Source organism: Pteronotus mesoamericanus, unplaced genomic scaffold, assembly GCF_021234165.1.
Source record: "Pteronotus mesoamericanus isolate MK-2021 breed Mesoamerican mustached bat unplaced genomic scaffold, CSHL_Meso_final contig_73, whole genome shotgun sequence".
Taxonomy (NCBI): domain Eukaryota; kingdom Metazoa; phylum Chordata; class Mammalia; order Chiroptera; family Mormoopidae; genus Pteronotus; species Pteronotus mesoamericanus.
In genome coordinates this window covers 21,321,925-21,338,589 of record NW_026555245.1, presented here as the reverse complement: position 1 = coordinate 21,338,589, position 16,665 = coordinate 21,321,925, and the positions used below count along the sequence as shown (strand labels likewise).

The 16,665-nt window shown below is 36.0% G+C and overlaps 1 protein-coding gene across 3 annotated transcripts in view; it reads right to left on the bottom strand.

Annotated features, from left to right (window-relative positions):
• JAK2 (Janus kinase 2) overlaps nt 1-16,665 on the bottom strand; it is a 102,277-nt gene that overhangs the window by 31,913 nt on the left and 53,699 nt on the right. For all 3 annotated transcript variants that reach the window (XM_054583087.1, XM_054583086.1, XM_054583088.1), the window contains 3 exons: nt 14,332-14,477; nt 1,749-2,070; nt 856-975 (listed from right to left, as the gene is read on the bottom strand). In XM_054583087.1, the coding sequence (XP_054439062.1) occupies nt 856-975; nt 1,749-2,070; nt 14,332-14,477 (588 nt within the window). The remainder of the gene's footprint in view (nt 1-855; nt 976-1,748; nt 2,071-14,331; nt 14,478-16,665) is intronic.

Sequence of the window (16,665 nt, the reverse complement as noted above, 5' to 3'; positions counted from 1 at the left end):
TAAATGAACAAATAACATTAATATGACATTTAAGCCAGGAAGCTAAGAAATGTCTAAGTTAAAAAGAAAACAGAGCCAGGTAAATAAGAAACTTTAGAGCAGAATATAAAGGAATTCATTTCTTTCAATTAAAATAAGTGGGATTTCTGAAGCTATTTAAAGAAAACGGATTAAATTTTTTTAAAAATTGTTTTCAGAGAGAGAAGAAAAGGGAGAGAGAAAGAGAGAGACATCAATTTGTTGTTCTACTTATTTATGCATTCATCAGTTTTTTCTTGTATATGCCCTGACCGGGATCAAACCCTCAACCTTGGAGTATCAGGGTGATGTTTTAAACCAACTGAACTAAGCAGGCCAGGACAAAAGGGTTAAATATTTTAGAATCAATCATGTCTTACAGCTGGGTAAGTCAGAGCAGGGATTGGTTTACATTTTGTTATATAAATTTCCAGTAGTATTGTTTTGATTTCTTTCTCCCCTTTAATTAGGTAGTATGACTGGTACTATGCACATCTCTATTGGTTAAAAAAAAAAAAAAAAAGATTATAGTCAGAGATAAGAGCTACAACAGGAACTAGTACAACCTTTAGTGGGAAGAAAAAGAAACGTGGTTTGCTAATCATAAAATGAGTGAAAAATACATTAACTTTTGAGAAACTCTATGGGAAAGATAGTTTTAGTGGTGATACAAAAAGATAGATATAATAAAAAAGCTGACTAAACTGATATTTATGTTTAGAGCTATATTTAAAACTACAATATAAATTTCTGTAAGATACTAACTTGGGTATTAAGAAGAAATACTTTTAAAAACTGTAATAACATAACCTTTATTTAGTTATAAAGCAAACCTACCAGATTTTTACCATCTTGCTTATGGATAGTTACAATTCTGCTTTCATTTGAGACTTCTTGGTTTGCCTGCTTAATACTGACATCAATAATATCAGGAAAATCACAGTATAACTGTAAATCCTATAATTAAGAGCATTAGCAATTAGAAACAGGTAGAATCTATAGAGTCATTTTAAAACAAGACTTATGAAGGAGATAACATCCATAACAAATTCTTTAACAAAAAAGGATTGATAGCAACAGATAAATATTAAATGGGATTCTCTTCCCCAATAAATTAACCCTCAACTACGCGGTATCTTGCTTTGATTTAACAACAAGCATTAAAGGGTGCCAAGAATCTGAGATGTGCTCTAGCTAGCACCCTTAATCCAATCAATGTTAATAGCAGCCAGTGTCAGGAAATTGAAAGTTTACCACAGAATAAACACTAAAAAGCTTTTCAATCTCTAATCATCTAAAAACAACACAGATATGAACAAACTTAAAACTTATAATGCAATTCTTAAACTAAATTAATTAACAGGTGTACATCAGCATAAAATCAATTAAAATCAGTATTTTCTAGGATATTGAATTTTATCATTGTGCCTCCTACATCAATAATAGTAAAAGAAAAAAAGGAGGCAAACCTTTAAACATCACTTTTCTGAAACTATATGAATACTATTACTAATTATTTTGTCATAAATATTTAAATTTAAAAGAAATTTTAAGAACAATCAGAAAAGAACTATAGATATTACTTTGATGGCTTCACACCATTAAAAACATACACATATCAATGGGAGAAGAAAACTACAAGGGCATGTTTCAAATGACTTAAGTTACTTTGCTTGTATCGCCATTCTATTTAAATTAACAAAGAATGAGAACATATCATTAAGGATTACCTGTTCTGTCAGTGTCTCACTTTCTTTATGTTTCCCTCTTGACCACTGAATTCCACCGTTTCCAGTTATTATAATGGTTGCAAAAATCTCCTCACCTGAAGGACCTCTTCCAGGTTCTTTTACTTCAAATTTCTCTGTGTAGAAGGCAGACTGAAGAGTTTCCAGATTTATAAGATACTTAAGTTTCAAGTTTCTGGCAGTGGCTTTGCAATGGCTGAACTGCTCAATAAATCTGCGAAATCTGTACCTTATTCGCTTTCTTGTTAAAATATGATACTCTTGGATCTTTGCTCGAACACATTTTGGTAAGAATGTCTTGTAGCTAGGGATAAAGAGGACACACAGCAAAACTAAACAAATTGGAATATAAGTCTAAAACAAAATTAAAAGAAAAGTCACCACCTTTCTATGATAAGTAAGTGCTATAAGCACACAAGTAGAGAAAGGTGGCACAGTCACCACCCACATAATATAAAACCTTTCAGGCTTTATTTGATGATGTGAATGCACATACAAATTTTCTCTGAGTTATAAATGTTCAGAAGACGCTAATTTTCTTTCCCTAATGAAATGAACCTAGTCTAGTTAATAATGAAGTCTAAAAATGTGTTCTCTCTGCCCTGACTGGCGTGGCTGTTGTTTGAGTGTCATCCTGCAAAGTGAAGGGTCTCCAGTTGGGGCGCTAGCAAGAGGCAACCAATCAATGTTTCTCTCACACTGTGCTGTTTCTCTCCTCTCTTTCTCCCTCCTTCCCCTCTCTATAAAAATAAAGAAATTCAAATTTGTTTTCACTGATTATCTCATATGCCATTTTTTGGCACTGTGTTGCAAGTATTTCCTATCACTCTGTATACAAATATTTATCTGAATTCTGGAAGTTGTGGCATTTTGTTCAATACTACTGTTGTTTGTTATTCAACCATACTTCTTTTGTATAAGTTCTTTTCTTAGGCCAGCTTCAGTAACTCCTGATAATTCTTTTACAATCAAAACAATTTTTTTTGGAAATGTTCTGACCCATTTGTACTTCCATCTCTATGTAAAATATCCTAAAGAAGATAGTTAATATTTCTCTCCTGCTCAAACATCTATCAAATAAATAACATTTTATTTCTGCAGGTATGATATTAAATTTCCATGCCTTTCACCTATGCTAATCCTTCTTTGCATCACCCATTCTACAAGTCCCAGCTCAAGCATCATCGAATCCAGGAAACCTTTCTGGGCCTCTATGACTACATTAGATGCCCCCTGCTTTGTCTAATAGTATCTGTGCACTGCTCCATAATATCATTTCTCACACTATACTGTACTTGAGAATTTACAGCCAGTGTTGGAGTGGCTGATGCTGACAGCTAATTTTTTTTAATGATTATCCATAAAAAGTTTAATTCATCAGCAGCACCACTTTTTTTTTTTTAATTAAGTATATTTTACTGACTATACTGTTACAGTTGTCTATCTTTTCTCCCTTGGCCCCTCTGCTCTGCACCCTCCTTCCCTCCAACAATCCCCCACCCCGCTTTGTTCATGTCCATGGACTATACATGCTTTGGCTTCTCCATTTCCTACAGTATTCCTAACCTCCCCGTCTATTTTGTTCCTACCAATTATGCTTCTTCTTCCCTGTACCTTTTCCCCCATTCTCCCTCTTCCTCTTCCCTGCTGATAACCCACTAGGTAATCTCCATTTCTGTGATTCTGTTCCTGTTCTAGTTGTTTGCTTAGTTTGTTTTTGGTTTTGGTTTTTTTTAGGTTCAGTTGTTGACAATTGTGAGTTTGTTGTCATTTTACTGTTTATAGTTTTGATCTTTTTCTTAGATAAGTCCCTTTAATATTTCATATAATAAGGACTTGGTGAGGATGAACTCCTTTAGCTTTACCTTGTCTGGGAAGCACTTTATCTGCCCTTCCATTCTAAATAACAGCTTTGCTGGAGAGGATAATCTAGGTTGTAGATCCTTGCTTTTCATGACTTTGAATACTTCTTTCCAGCCCTTTTGTGCCTGCAAGATTTCTTTTGAGAAATCAGCTGATGGTCTTATGGGTACTCCTTTGTAGGTAATTCTCTTGATTTCTCTTAATGCTTATAAGATTCTCTTTTTATTTTTAACCTTTGGCATTTTAATTGTGATGTCTTGGTATGGCCCTCTTTCAGTCCAACTTGTCTGGGACTCTTTGAGCTTCTTGAATTTGTAAGTCTATTTCTTTCACCAAATTAAGGAAGTTCTCTTTCATTATTTTTTCAAGTAAGTTTTCAATTTCTTGCTCTTCCTCTTCTCCTTATGGCACCCCTATGACTTGGATTCTTATATATTTAAAGTGTCCCAGAGGTTCCTAAGCCTCTTCCTCATTTTTTCTGAATTCTCGTTTCTTCTTTCTGCTCCAGTTGAATATTTACTTTTTCCTTTTGTTACAAAACATCTATTTGAATCCCAGGCTTTGTTCCCTTCACTCCTTCCTTTATTTTGTGGCCAAACTCAATCATTTCTCTGAGCATCCTGATCACCAGTGTTTTGTACTCTATATCTGAAAGGTTGGGTATCTCTGTGTCACTTAGTTCTTTTTCTGGAATTTTGATCTGTTCTTTCATTTGGGCCATATTTCTCTGTATGCTCTATTTGGCAGCCTCCCTGTGTTTCTGTATATTAGGTAAAGCTGCTCTGACTCCCTGTGTCAGTGCACATGTTACATTATAAGGGGCAGAGCCTTAGGTATTTACCAGGGTGAAGCAATCCACATTGCTGCTTTGTGGTGTTGTACATGGAAGAGGTGTCAGAGAAGGAACAATGCCGGTCTCTTGGCTCTTGCCCCATTTTCAGTCACTTCCCCTACTTCCCATATGTGACTGGCACCCTTCTAGCTGCTGCCCTGGTGTTGATTCCTGGAGTGGGTGAGTTTGTATACATTGTAGGTTGGTGTGGGCCCTTTAAACAGACTCTTCTGAAAGACCGGCAGTTTCTTCTCTCCCCATGACCCCTTTTTAAAGCCAAAGGTTATGAGGCTTTATTTCCTGGTGCTGGAACCCTGGGCTACGCAGTCTGGCCTGGGGCTGGGATTGCTCACTCCTAAGTTGTCCCTCCCGGTTTATATCCACCACACATGAATGTGGGACCGCCCATTCCACCGACTGCCGCAGCTTCACCACACATCCTCTCCCCGGTGACTGCCTATCTCCACCCCTCCTACTGGTCTGGATGAATGTTTCTTTTTTAACTCCTTAGTTGTCAAGACTCCCATACAGTTCAATTTTCTGGCAGTTCTGGTTGCTTTTTGTTTTTAGATTGGTTGTTATCCTTCTCATTGTTATGCAAGGAGGTGAAGCATGTCTTCCTGCGCCTCCACCTTGACTGGAAGCCAACAGTATAACTGACAGTTTATTTTAAAGATTATTTTCAGCAGATTGTTAAACAGCTATCATTAAAATTTAAATTATAAACTTATTAATAAATGATATTAAAAACATAGATAATAAGTTTTCAAAACATATCACTTAATTACTTTACATTTAAATTTAAGTTTTATATTTTAGTACTATCTATATCTTCGAGGTTATGAGTGTCTATCATACATGAGTGGTAGAAAAAGTTCCCTCCTGCTCATCTCTTGCCAATTCTGCATTCAGTTATGTCAGGGTGAGACTGTAAGATTGGTCATGAAAAGTATATCCAAACCAACCAGACCTTCCCCTCACTTCTCCTGAGAAGTGGTTGTTAAACATTTACTGGCAAACCACTTCTTATTCCCTTCCCCACCAGTCTACTCTAAGTCCCTGAAGGAAATCTCAGTTTTGTACTCAAGCAACCAGCGCTGCTGCTCAAAGTCATTTGATGGTAGCTGTGTTGCACTGTAAATTCATAATCACTTTCCACCACTTTTATGACATTTCTCTGTTCAACTAATTTTCCCAAGTCCCACAACCATCTCCAATTTCCTCAAACCTCCTACTTCAAACCTCAGCTACATTCCTCCCTACTTTCAGGGGAGGACTTCGTTTCTTTCTTTAAAAAAAAACAAACAAAACAGAAAAAGTTTCTCTAAGCAGAGTTCCCTGAATGTCCTGCTGGCAAACCTATACATATCTGCATTCATTTTCACCCCCTTCATACCTGTTACAACAAATTAGGTATAAACCTCCTAGTTAAAGCCATACATTACCATTACTTCCTAGACCCTGTCATCCTCTAATACACATTTATCTTCTGGGGACTTTTATTCTACTTATTATTTCTCTTATATCCACATGTTTTAAAAATACTCATATTCTTCCCATCCTAAATGTAAATCTCTTTATCCCATGTCCTCCCCAGCTACTGCCTATCTGGCCACTTTTAAAAACGTTTATACAGCCATTTCCGTTTTCTTGCCTTCCACTTATTCCCCAACTCCAATTTGGTTTTTGCTCCATAATTCCATAGAAACTGCTCTTGCTGAAATCTAGAAAAACTTCTATGTTGCTAAAAACCCAAATTCTTGCATTTATTTCTCTTATAATTTTTCACACAAAACTTTGTGTGAATGAGACAGCCACAGACAGTAGATTCCTAGAAGCCTCCAACAGACTGCCTCAGGTCGGACAGGATCAACATCTGATATCTCAGAAGCAGATTCAGAAAGAGAAAACAGCAGTAAATACTAGAAGCTACTGACACAAATTTCACAGTGGTCTTCACTATGATTTGTGATATTATCTTTGCTACATAGCTTTTTAACATTCACTTCAGGTCGATCAAGTTTGTGCATATTAAGTCATTAGATTTTATACTAATAGTTTATTTCTCTCCTTTCTTATAATAGTATTTATTTCTTTACACCCTTATTAATACTGGTTCATTTGTTGTTGACAGTGGGATTGCAGGGGGGAGTTATTTTTGTGGATATGAATTTGTTTCTGGGACTTTCTGGTTTTGTTCTGGCAGAATCAGCACAAAAACACACAAGATATGGTGGGCAGAGTGACTCTCAGTCAACCACCTGGAGGGGAGGACCCACCAAAGAATGAACAAACAACAATCAAAACCCAGTAACTTCCAGAGAGCCAACATAAATGGCATAAAAAGCATCCAAAGAGCATCAAGTTCAGGAGATCAAGGAGACTGCACCACTGAATCTCATAGGTCTCCTACTATAGAAGTTTATACTAAAAAATTAGGCAGTCAAGACAGAACAATTTAAGAAGCAGAAACAAAAAAGAAAACTCTCACAAATAATGGGAAGATAAAAATACACCCTCCAATTGAAAGGAAAGGAGGAATGCCCAGAAAGACAACTAAATGAAATAGAGGCAAGTAAACTATCAGATACTGAGTTCAAAACAATGGTTTTAAGAAAGCTCAATGAGCTCAGTGAGCTCAGAAGAATTACAAAAAACTACAGGGAAACTGCTAGGAACTTACTGCAAACTATATCAGCATGAAAAGGGACATAGAAACTATCAACAAGAGTCAAGAGAAAATGAAGAATACAATTTCTAAATTGAAGAACACAGCATAAAGAATCAAAAGCAAGCTAGATGAAGCAAAGGATCAAATCAGTGAGCTGGAGGACAAGGTAGAAAAAAGCCCCCAGAAAGAGCAAGGAAATGGAAAAAGACTCAAAAAGAATGAAGAGGTGTTGAGAGAAATGCAGGACAACCTGAAACACAATAATAATCCATATAATAGGGATACCGGATGGAGAAGAGGAGCAAGGGATAGAGAACCTGCCTGAAAGAGTAATGATAGAAAACTTCCCTAATTTGAGGAGAGAAAAAGGCATCTAACTCCAGGAAGCATAGAGGGTCCCATTCAAGAGGAACCCAATGAGGCCCATGCCAAGACACATCATGATTAAAATGGCAAATATCAAAGACAAACAGGAATCCTAAAGGCACCAAGGGAGAAACAGGTATATAACACAAGGGTACCCTGATATGGCTAGCAGCTGACTGCTCAACAGAAACACTACAAGTTAGAAGGGAAAGGCAAGAAATATTCCAAGTAATGAAAAGCAAAGGCCTGCAACCAAGACTGCTCTACCCAGTAAGGTTCACAATTAAAATGGAAAGGGAAATAAGGAATTTCCCAGAAAAAAGTAAGCTAAAAGAATAGACCTCTATCAAATCAGCATTGCAAGACACGCAAAAGGGACTACTTTAAGAAGATGAAGAAAAAGAGTGAGAAAGAGAGGAACACAGGTACAAAGGAAAAAATTAATAAGTACCTATCAGTAATTTTAAATGTAAATGGATTAAATGTTCCAGTCAAAAGACATAGGGTAGCTGAATGGATTAGAAAACATGACCCACATATAAACTGCCTACAAGAGACCCACCTCAGAACAAAGGATCTACACAGACTGAAAGTAAAGGGATTGAAAAAAATATTTCAAGTAAATGGAGAGGAAAAAAAATCGGGGTAGCAATATTTATATCAGAAAAAACAGATTTCAAAACAAAGGCTATAAAGAGAGACCCAGAAGGACACTTCATAATATTCAAAGGAAGACTCCATCAAGAAAACATAAACATTGTAAACTATATGCATCCAACATGGGAGCACCCAAATATATAAGGAAAATATTGGAGGACTTCAAGAAAGATACAGACAGCAACACGCCAATAGTAGGGGATTTTAACATCCCACTGTCAACAATGGATAGATGTTCCAACCAAAATATCAACAAAGATAGTGTGGAACTGAATGAGGCATTACATCAAATGGACTTAACTGACATACATAGAACCTTTCATCCCAAAAGAGCAAAATACACATTCTTTCCAAATGCACATGGAACATTTTCAAAGATAGACCACATGATACAACACAAAACAAGACTCAACAAATTCAAGAAAATTGAAATCATAACAAGCATTTTCTCAGACCACAAAGGCTTGAAACTAGAAACCAACGTCAAGGAAAAAACTCAAAAACATTCAAACTCATGGAAACTGAGTAGCATGCTATTAAACAATGAATGCATCAAGTGAAATCAAAGAAGAAATCAAAAAGTTTCTGGAAACAAATGAAAGTGAACACACAACAGTCCAAAACCTATGGGACACAGCAAAGGCAATCCTGAGAGGGAAGTTCACAGCAACACAGGCCTACCTAAAAAGATAGAAACATTTCAAATAAACAACCTAACCCTACATCTTTAAGAACTGGAGAAACAACAAACAAAGGCCAGAGTGAGTAGAAGGAAGGAAATAATCAAGATCAGAACAGAACTAAATGGCACAGAGACTAAAAGAACAATTCAAAGGATCAACAAATCCAGGAGCTGGTTCTTTGAGAAGATAAACTAAATTGAAAAGCCTTTAAGCAGATTCATCAAAAAAAAAAAAGGGGGAGGGGGAGAGGGCCCAAATAAATAATATCTGAAATGAAAGAGGAGAAATAACAACTGATATCACAGGGATACAAAGGATTGTAAGAAATTATGAAAAGTTATATGCCAAGAAATTTGAAAACCTCCATGAAATGGACAAGTTTCTAGAAAAATATAATCTTCCAACACTGAATGAAGAAGAAGCAGAAAGCCTTAACAGACTGATAACAGCTGGTGAAACTGCAGCAGTAATCAAAAAACTCCTCACACACAAAAGCCCTGGACCATAAAGTTTCAGAAGAGAATTTTACAAAACATTTAAGAAAGAGCTAACCCTTGTCCTTCTCAGTCTATTCCAAAAAATCCAAGAGGGAAGGCTCCCAAACTCTTTTTATGAGGCCAGCATCATCCTAACCTCAAAACCAGATCAAGAGACAACAAGTAAAGAAAACTACAGGCCAATATTGCTGATGAACATTCACTCTAAAATCCTCAACAAAATATTGGCAAACCGCACCCAGAAATACATTAATAAGATCATCCACCACGATCAAGTGGGATTCATCCCAGGGATGCAAGGATGGTTCAATGTTCACAAATCAAAAACGTAATACATCACATAAACAAAAGGAAAGACAAAAATCACATGATCAAATCAATAGATGTGGAAAAAGCATTTGATAAAGTCCAGAATCCATTTATGATAAAAACAGTAAAGGAGGGAAAAGGGGGCATACCTCAACATGATAAAGGCCATGTATGAAAAAACTACAGCCAGCATTATACTCAAGGGCAAAAACTAAAAGACTTCCCGCTAAGATCAGGAACAAAGATGTCTCGTTCACAACTTCTATTCAACATAATATTGGAAGTCTTAGCCACAGCGATCAGACAAGAAAAAGAAAAAAAAGGCATCCAAGTTGGAAAAGAGGAAGTAAAGCTGTCATTGTTTTCAAACAACATGATAATGTACATAGAACACCCTATAGACTCCATGAAAAACCTATATGACCTAATAAGTGAATTTGACAAAACAGTAGAATACAAAGTCAATATTCAGAAATCAAAGGCATTTTTGTACACCAACAATGAAATATCAGAAGGAGAAATCAGAAAAAAAAAATCCCCTTTGCTATAGCAACAAGAAAAATAAAGTACCTAGGAATAAACTTAACCGAGGAGGTAAAAGACCTATACTCAGAAAACTATACAACACTGAAGAAAGAAATTAAGGAAGACACAAAGAAATGGAAGAATATACTGTGTTCATGGATTGGAAGAATTAACATCATTAAAATGTCCATAATACTCAGAGGAATTTATAGATTCAATTCAATCCCTATTAAAATACCAATGATATATTTCACAGATATAGAACAAACATTTCAAAAATTGATATAGAACCATAAACAACCCTGAATAGCTGCAGGAATTTTGAGAAAGAAGAACAAAGTAGGAAGGATCATTAATAGCCGACATCAAACTATATTACAAGGCCACTGTAATCAAAAGAGCCTGGTACTGGCATAAGAACAGACACATAGGTCAATGGAACAGAATAGAAAGCCCATAAATAAACCCATGTCTCTATGGCCAATTACTATTTGACAAAGGGGGCAGAAGCATAAAATGGAACAAAAATAGCCTCTTCAACAAATTGTGTTGGGGGAGCTGGACAGCTACATGCAAGAAAATGAAAACTCACCACCAACTGACACCATACACAAAAATAAACTCAGGATGGATAAAAGACTTAAATATAAGTTGTGACACCATAAAAGTCCTAGAGGAGAACACAGGCAGGAAACTCTCAGATATCCCATGCAATATTTTCACTGATATGTCCTCTAAAGCAAGGAGCATAAAGGAAAGAAAAAACAAGTGGGACCTCATCAAAATAAAAAGCTTTTGCACGGCTAAAGAAAACATCAGCAAAATGAAAAGGGTACTAACCATATAGGAAAAGATATTTGCAATGATACCTTGGACAGGGGTTTGATCTCCAAAATATGTAAAGAACTCACCTGACTCCACTCCAGGAAGACAAACAATCCAATTAAAAAATGGGCAAAGGATCTGAACAGACACTTCTCCAAGGAGGACATACATGGGGCCCAGAGACATATGAAAGGATGCTCAGCATCACTAGCCATCAGAGAAATGCAAATTAAAACCACAATGATATATCACTTCACACAGGTCAGAATGGCCATCATAAACAAATCAACAAACAGCAAGTGCTGACGAGGTTGTGGAGAAAAAGGAACCCTAGAGCACTGTTGGTGGGAATCCAGACTGGTGCAGCCACTGTGGAAAGCAGTATGGAATTTCCTCAAAAAGCTGAAAATGGAACTGCCTTTTGATCCAGGGATTCCCCTGCTGGGACTATACCCTAAGAATCCCAAAAAGCCAATTCAAAAGAACCTATGCACCCCAATGTTCATAGCAGCACAACTTACAATAGCCAAGTGTTGGAAGCAACCTAAGTGCCCATCAGTAAATGAGTGGATCAGAAAACTATGGTACATTTACACAATGGCATACAATGCAGCAGAAAGAAAGAAAGAGCTACTACCCTTTGTGACAGCATCGATGGCACTAGAGAGTATGATGCTAAGTGAAATAAGCCAGGGGACAAAAGACAAATACCATATGACTTCACCTATAAGTGGAACCTAATCAACGAAACAAACAAGCAAGAAAAATACAACCAGCAACACTGAAAGAAAAAAAGAAAAGCAGTAACCAGAGGGGCAAAGGGAGGGGGTTAATGGGGAAAAAGAAGGGGATGGGTCAAATCAAGAAACATGTATAAAGGATCCATGGACAAAGCCAAAGTGGGTAAGGATTGAGGGTGGGAGGTGGGTGGAGCAGTGGAAAGTCATGCTGGGAAAATGAAGACAAATGTATTTGAACAATAAAAAAATAATTAAAAAAAGAAAATAGCAATAAATACATATCTATTAACAACTAAATCTAAAAAAAAATATATACAAGCAGAACAGAAGTAGACTCATAGATACAGAGGACATTTGGATGGTTGCCAGATGGGAGGAGCGTTGGGGGATGGGTGATAAAAGTGAAGGGATTAAGAATAGTGATACGGATGTAAAGTACTGCATGGAGAATATTGTCAACAATATTCCAATAACTATATATGTTGTCAGATGGGTGCAAGATTTATTGGGATGATCTCTTAGTAAGTTATTAGTGTCTAATCACTAGGTATACACCTGTAACTAACATGTCAACTGTAATTAAAAAATAAAAATGATTTAAAAATGGAAAGAAAACTGTATTTGGCATGTTTGTCAATATTCAATGTGTAGAAAAATAATTTGGAGAGTGTGGAGTATGGTTCACTTGTATAAGAATCTACTGAATCACTAGCCATCAGAGAAATGCAGATCAAAACCACCATGAAGTACCACCTCACACAGGTCAGAATGGCCATCATAAACAGATCTACAAACAACAGGTGCTGGCGAGGATGTGGAGAAAAGGGAACCCTAGTCCACTGTTGGTGGGAATGCAGACTGGTGCAGCCACTGTGGAAAGCAGTGTGGAATTTCCTCAAAAAGCTCAGAATGGAACTGCCTTTTGATCCAGTGATTCCCCTGCTGGGACTATACCCTGAGAACACCAAAACGCCAATACAAAAGAACCTATGCACCCCAATGTTCATAGCAGCACAATTTACAATAGCCAAGTGTTGGAAGAAGCCTAAATGCCCGTCAGTAGATGATTGGATCAAAAAATTATGGTACATTTACACAATGGAATAGTACACAGCAGAAAGAAAAAAAGAACTACTATACTTCGCAACAGCATGGATGGAACTAGAGAGCATTATGCTAAGCGAAATAAGCCAGGGGGTGAAAGACAAATACCATATAATGTCACCTATAAGCGGAACCTAACCAACAAAACAAAGATGCAAGGAAAATAAGACCAGCAACACTGAAAGAAAAAAGAAACCAACAGAGACAAGAGGGAAGGAGGGAGGGGCGGGCGGGGGAAAAGGAAGGGAAGGGCCAAGACAAGGAACATATAGCAAGGACTCATGGACAAAAACAAAGTGGGGAAGGATTGAGGGAGGGAGAGGGAGGAGGGGGCAGGGGAAAGTGGTCGGGGGAAGGCAGAGACAAATGTATTTGGAAAAATAAATAAATTAATTTAAAAAAAAAGAACCTACTGATTCAGTTATGAAATAAACAAGGTTTGAGAATATACTGTAAAATTGGTGACTATAATTGACAATAATGTATAAGTGAAAATTGCTAAAGGGAATAGAAGTTAAATATTATCTCCAAAAAAATAAGCCACAAAAAAAGATAAATATATGAGGTAATGTGTGTATTAATAATCTTCATAGGGGATCCTTTCACAATGTTTATATATATCAAATCATCATGATGTACACTTTAAATATCTTAAAATTGTCCGTGTCTTTTACACTTCAATAAAGCTGAAATTTAAAAAACTCTTGGAGCACTTATAAAATTAATACTTGTACACTTCACCTCAAATTTACTGAATCCAAATTCTTGAGTTAGCACACAAGAATCTTCATTTCACCAACAACCTCAAGTGATACTTAATTTGAGCAAAATATGTATACTATTAGAGACATTCTGATTCGAAATTATTTATAGACAATGTGTGAGTATGCTGGCAGAAATTATGTCTCCAGGTGATCTTTTCAGACCTCTGACTTTACCTAGCCTTTTCACAATAAACAAATCAAATAATAAATTGGTATTGAACACCTATGATAATTTCTGTAGTATATCATCTCTTTTAATCATTTCTTTTAGTTATAAGATAAATAAGTACTTTCAGATGCAATGTATAATATGATGACTACAGTTTATGCTGCTGTATGGTATACATGAAAGTTGTTGAGACAGTAGATCCTAAGAGTGCTTATCACAAGGAAAAAATATTTTCTTCTTTCTATATACATGAAATGATTAATATTTACTAAATTCATTGTGGTAATCATTTTACAATACAGGTAAATCAAACAGTTATGCTGTACACCTTAAACTTATATAGTGCTTTATGTCAATATCTCAGTAAAACTAGAAGAAAAGAAAAAATAATATTTTTTTATCTCACAAAGTATATGCTGTGCACTAGAGGGAAAAGTTACCCATAATACTTTTAGTCATTATAAAATAAAAAGTATGGGCAAGCACATTAAATACAAATAAATTGCATAAAAACTCCAATAGTTCCCATTTATATATATAGATTCGCATAAGGAAATTACCTGATAGAGCTATAGATGTCCAGTGGGGTTTGATCATTTTCTTTGGCTATTCTCATCATATCTAACACTGCCATCCCAAGACATTCTTCCTGTGTTTCATGAGTCACAGGTACTTTTATCCATCCATGCAAGAAATCATGACGCCACTAAAGGAAAAAAATATTTAAAAGGAAATTTCTCATAAGTTTCACTATCACATTTAAATCTACTACCGTATGTTAACCTATAATGTAATTCCAGAACACATACATTTAAAAAGAAAGCCAATTTCTTAGATTTTCAATCATTTTGCCATAGAATTTTAGTAAAAGTTCTTTTGCAAATGGAAACTGGTTGAAATTGGGTTCCCAGCTAGAGAGTACATCTCAATCTATTTCATTGCTTACAGCTTCAAATTACATCTTCTACATTAAAAACTTCCCAAATTAAAATAGATTGAGATGAGAGGAATTAATTAAATGTGTATTGAGTTTCAAATATGTTTAAAGCATTATACTAGGGACTATGCTGGATACAGCGTAAGATGTGGTCTCAATCCTCAAGAAGACTAAAATCTAGCACAGACGCTAAATGTGTGAACAGAAAATTATGATGCCAGGGACTGTGTAGTGAGTACCACACAACAGATAGTTGAGGATTATATCCATTTGGGGGTAATCAGGGAAGGATTCATGGAAAACTCGGTATTTCATGTATTCTTTGAAGATGAAGTAATTTTTGATGGACACAAAACACAGTGAGGAAATAAAAGAAATGACACAAGAAAAAGCAGAAAGATGATCAAAGATTCAAACTAGTTTGGGGTAGACAATTTAAGTAAGGGAATGGCGTGGATTAAAACTTGGAAAAGTAAGTTGGGATCAGACTGCAGGAACCAGCTAATGACTTGATCCTGGAAGCAATAGAGAACCAGTTCCTTAAAGCATATTTTCTTAAAGCATCATGATTTTTTCATTGGTAGAAGTAGCAGTGATAGAAGTGTCTTAAGAAAATAAAAGTATTAGGGAAAACTCTTTAAGAGGCTGCTATAATGGTTCATACATGAAGTAATAAAGATCTGATGTAGGGCACAGAAGACATTAAAAAAGTCTAGAAAATTTATAACTTTATAAATATATATAAAGAATTTAAAAAAGGGGAAAACAGTAATTCCACGATTTCTATCTGGATACTTTAAGGGTTATGGATAAAATCAGATTTAACATGTACTGGGAGAAAGGAAAGGGTGGAAACATGAAAAGCAACAATGTTCTAAAAGTAACAGCAATTTTCTTTATAAGAATGGTAATAGCTATAATATTAGCTGGAATTTCAATATTTAACCAAGATTTTAAACTAGATATGAGAAAAATAGGGACTTCTTCTATTTTTTTGTATTTATCATCCTTCTTTTGATGTGATAACTTATTTCATGAAATTAAAGTTTTACATGCATTCTTTAAAAAATAAATTTATTAAAAGGAATAAATATGAACTTAAAAGTAGATTTGTTTGGTAACTTTAACTAATTAGAAAATATTTTTGTATAAGAAAATAAATCACTAGCCATCAGAGAAATGCAGATCAAAACCACCATGAGGTACCACCTCACACCAGTCAGAATGGCCATCATAAACAAATCAACAAACAACAGGTGCTGGCGAGGATGTGGAGAAAAGGGAACCCTAGTCCACTGTTGGTGGGAATGCAGACTGGTGCAGCCGCTGTGGAAAGCAGTGTGGAATTTCCTCAAAAAGCTGAAAATGGAACTGCCTTTTGACCCAGTGATTCCCCTGCTGGGACTATACCCTAAGAACACCAAAACGCCAATACAAAAGAACCTATGCACCCCAATGTTCATAGCAGCACAATTTACAATAGCCAAGTGTTGGAAGAAGCCTAAATGTCCATTAGTAGATGACTGGATCAAAAAATTATGGTACATATACACAATGGAATACTACGCAGCAGAAAGAAAAAAAGAACTACTAAACTTCGCGACAGCATGGATAGAACTGGAGAGCATTATGCTAAGCGAAATAAGCCAGGGGGCAAAAGACAAATACCACATGATCTCACCTATAAGCGGAACCTAACCAACAATACAAAGATGCAAGGAAAATAAGACCAGCAACACTGAAAGGAAAAGAAATCAACAGAGATAAGAGGGAAGGGGTGGGGGAAGGAGGGGGAAAGGAAGGGAAAGGGAAAGTCAAGAAACATATAGCAAGGACTCATGGACAAAACCAAAGGGGAAGAGCTGAGGGAGGGAAGGAGGGAGGGGGCAAGGGAAAGTGGTGGGGGGGAGGCAGAGACAAATGTATTTGAAAAAATAAATTAAAATTAAATTAAAAA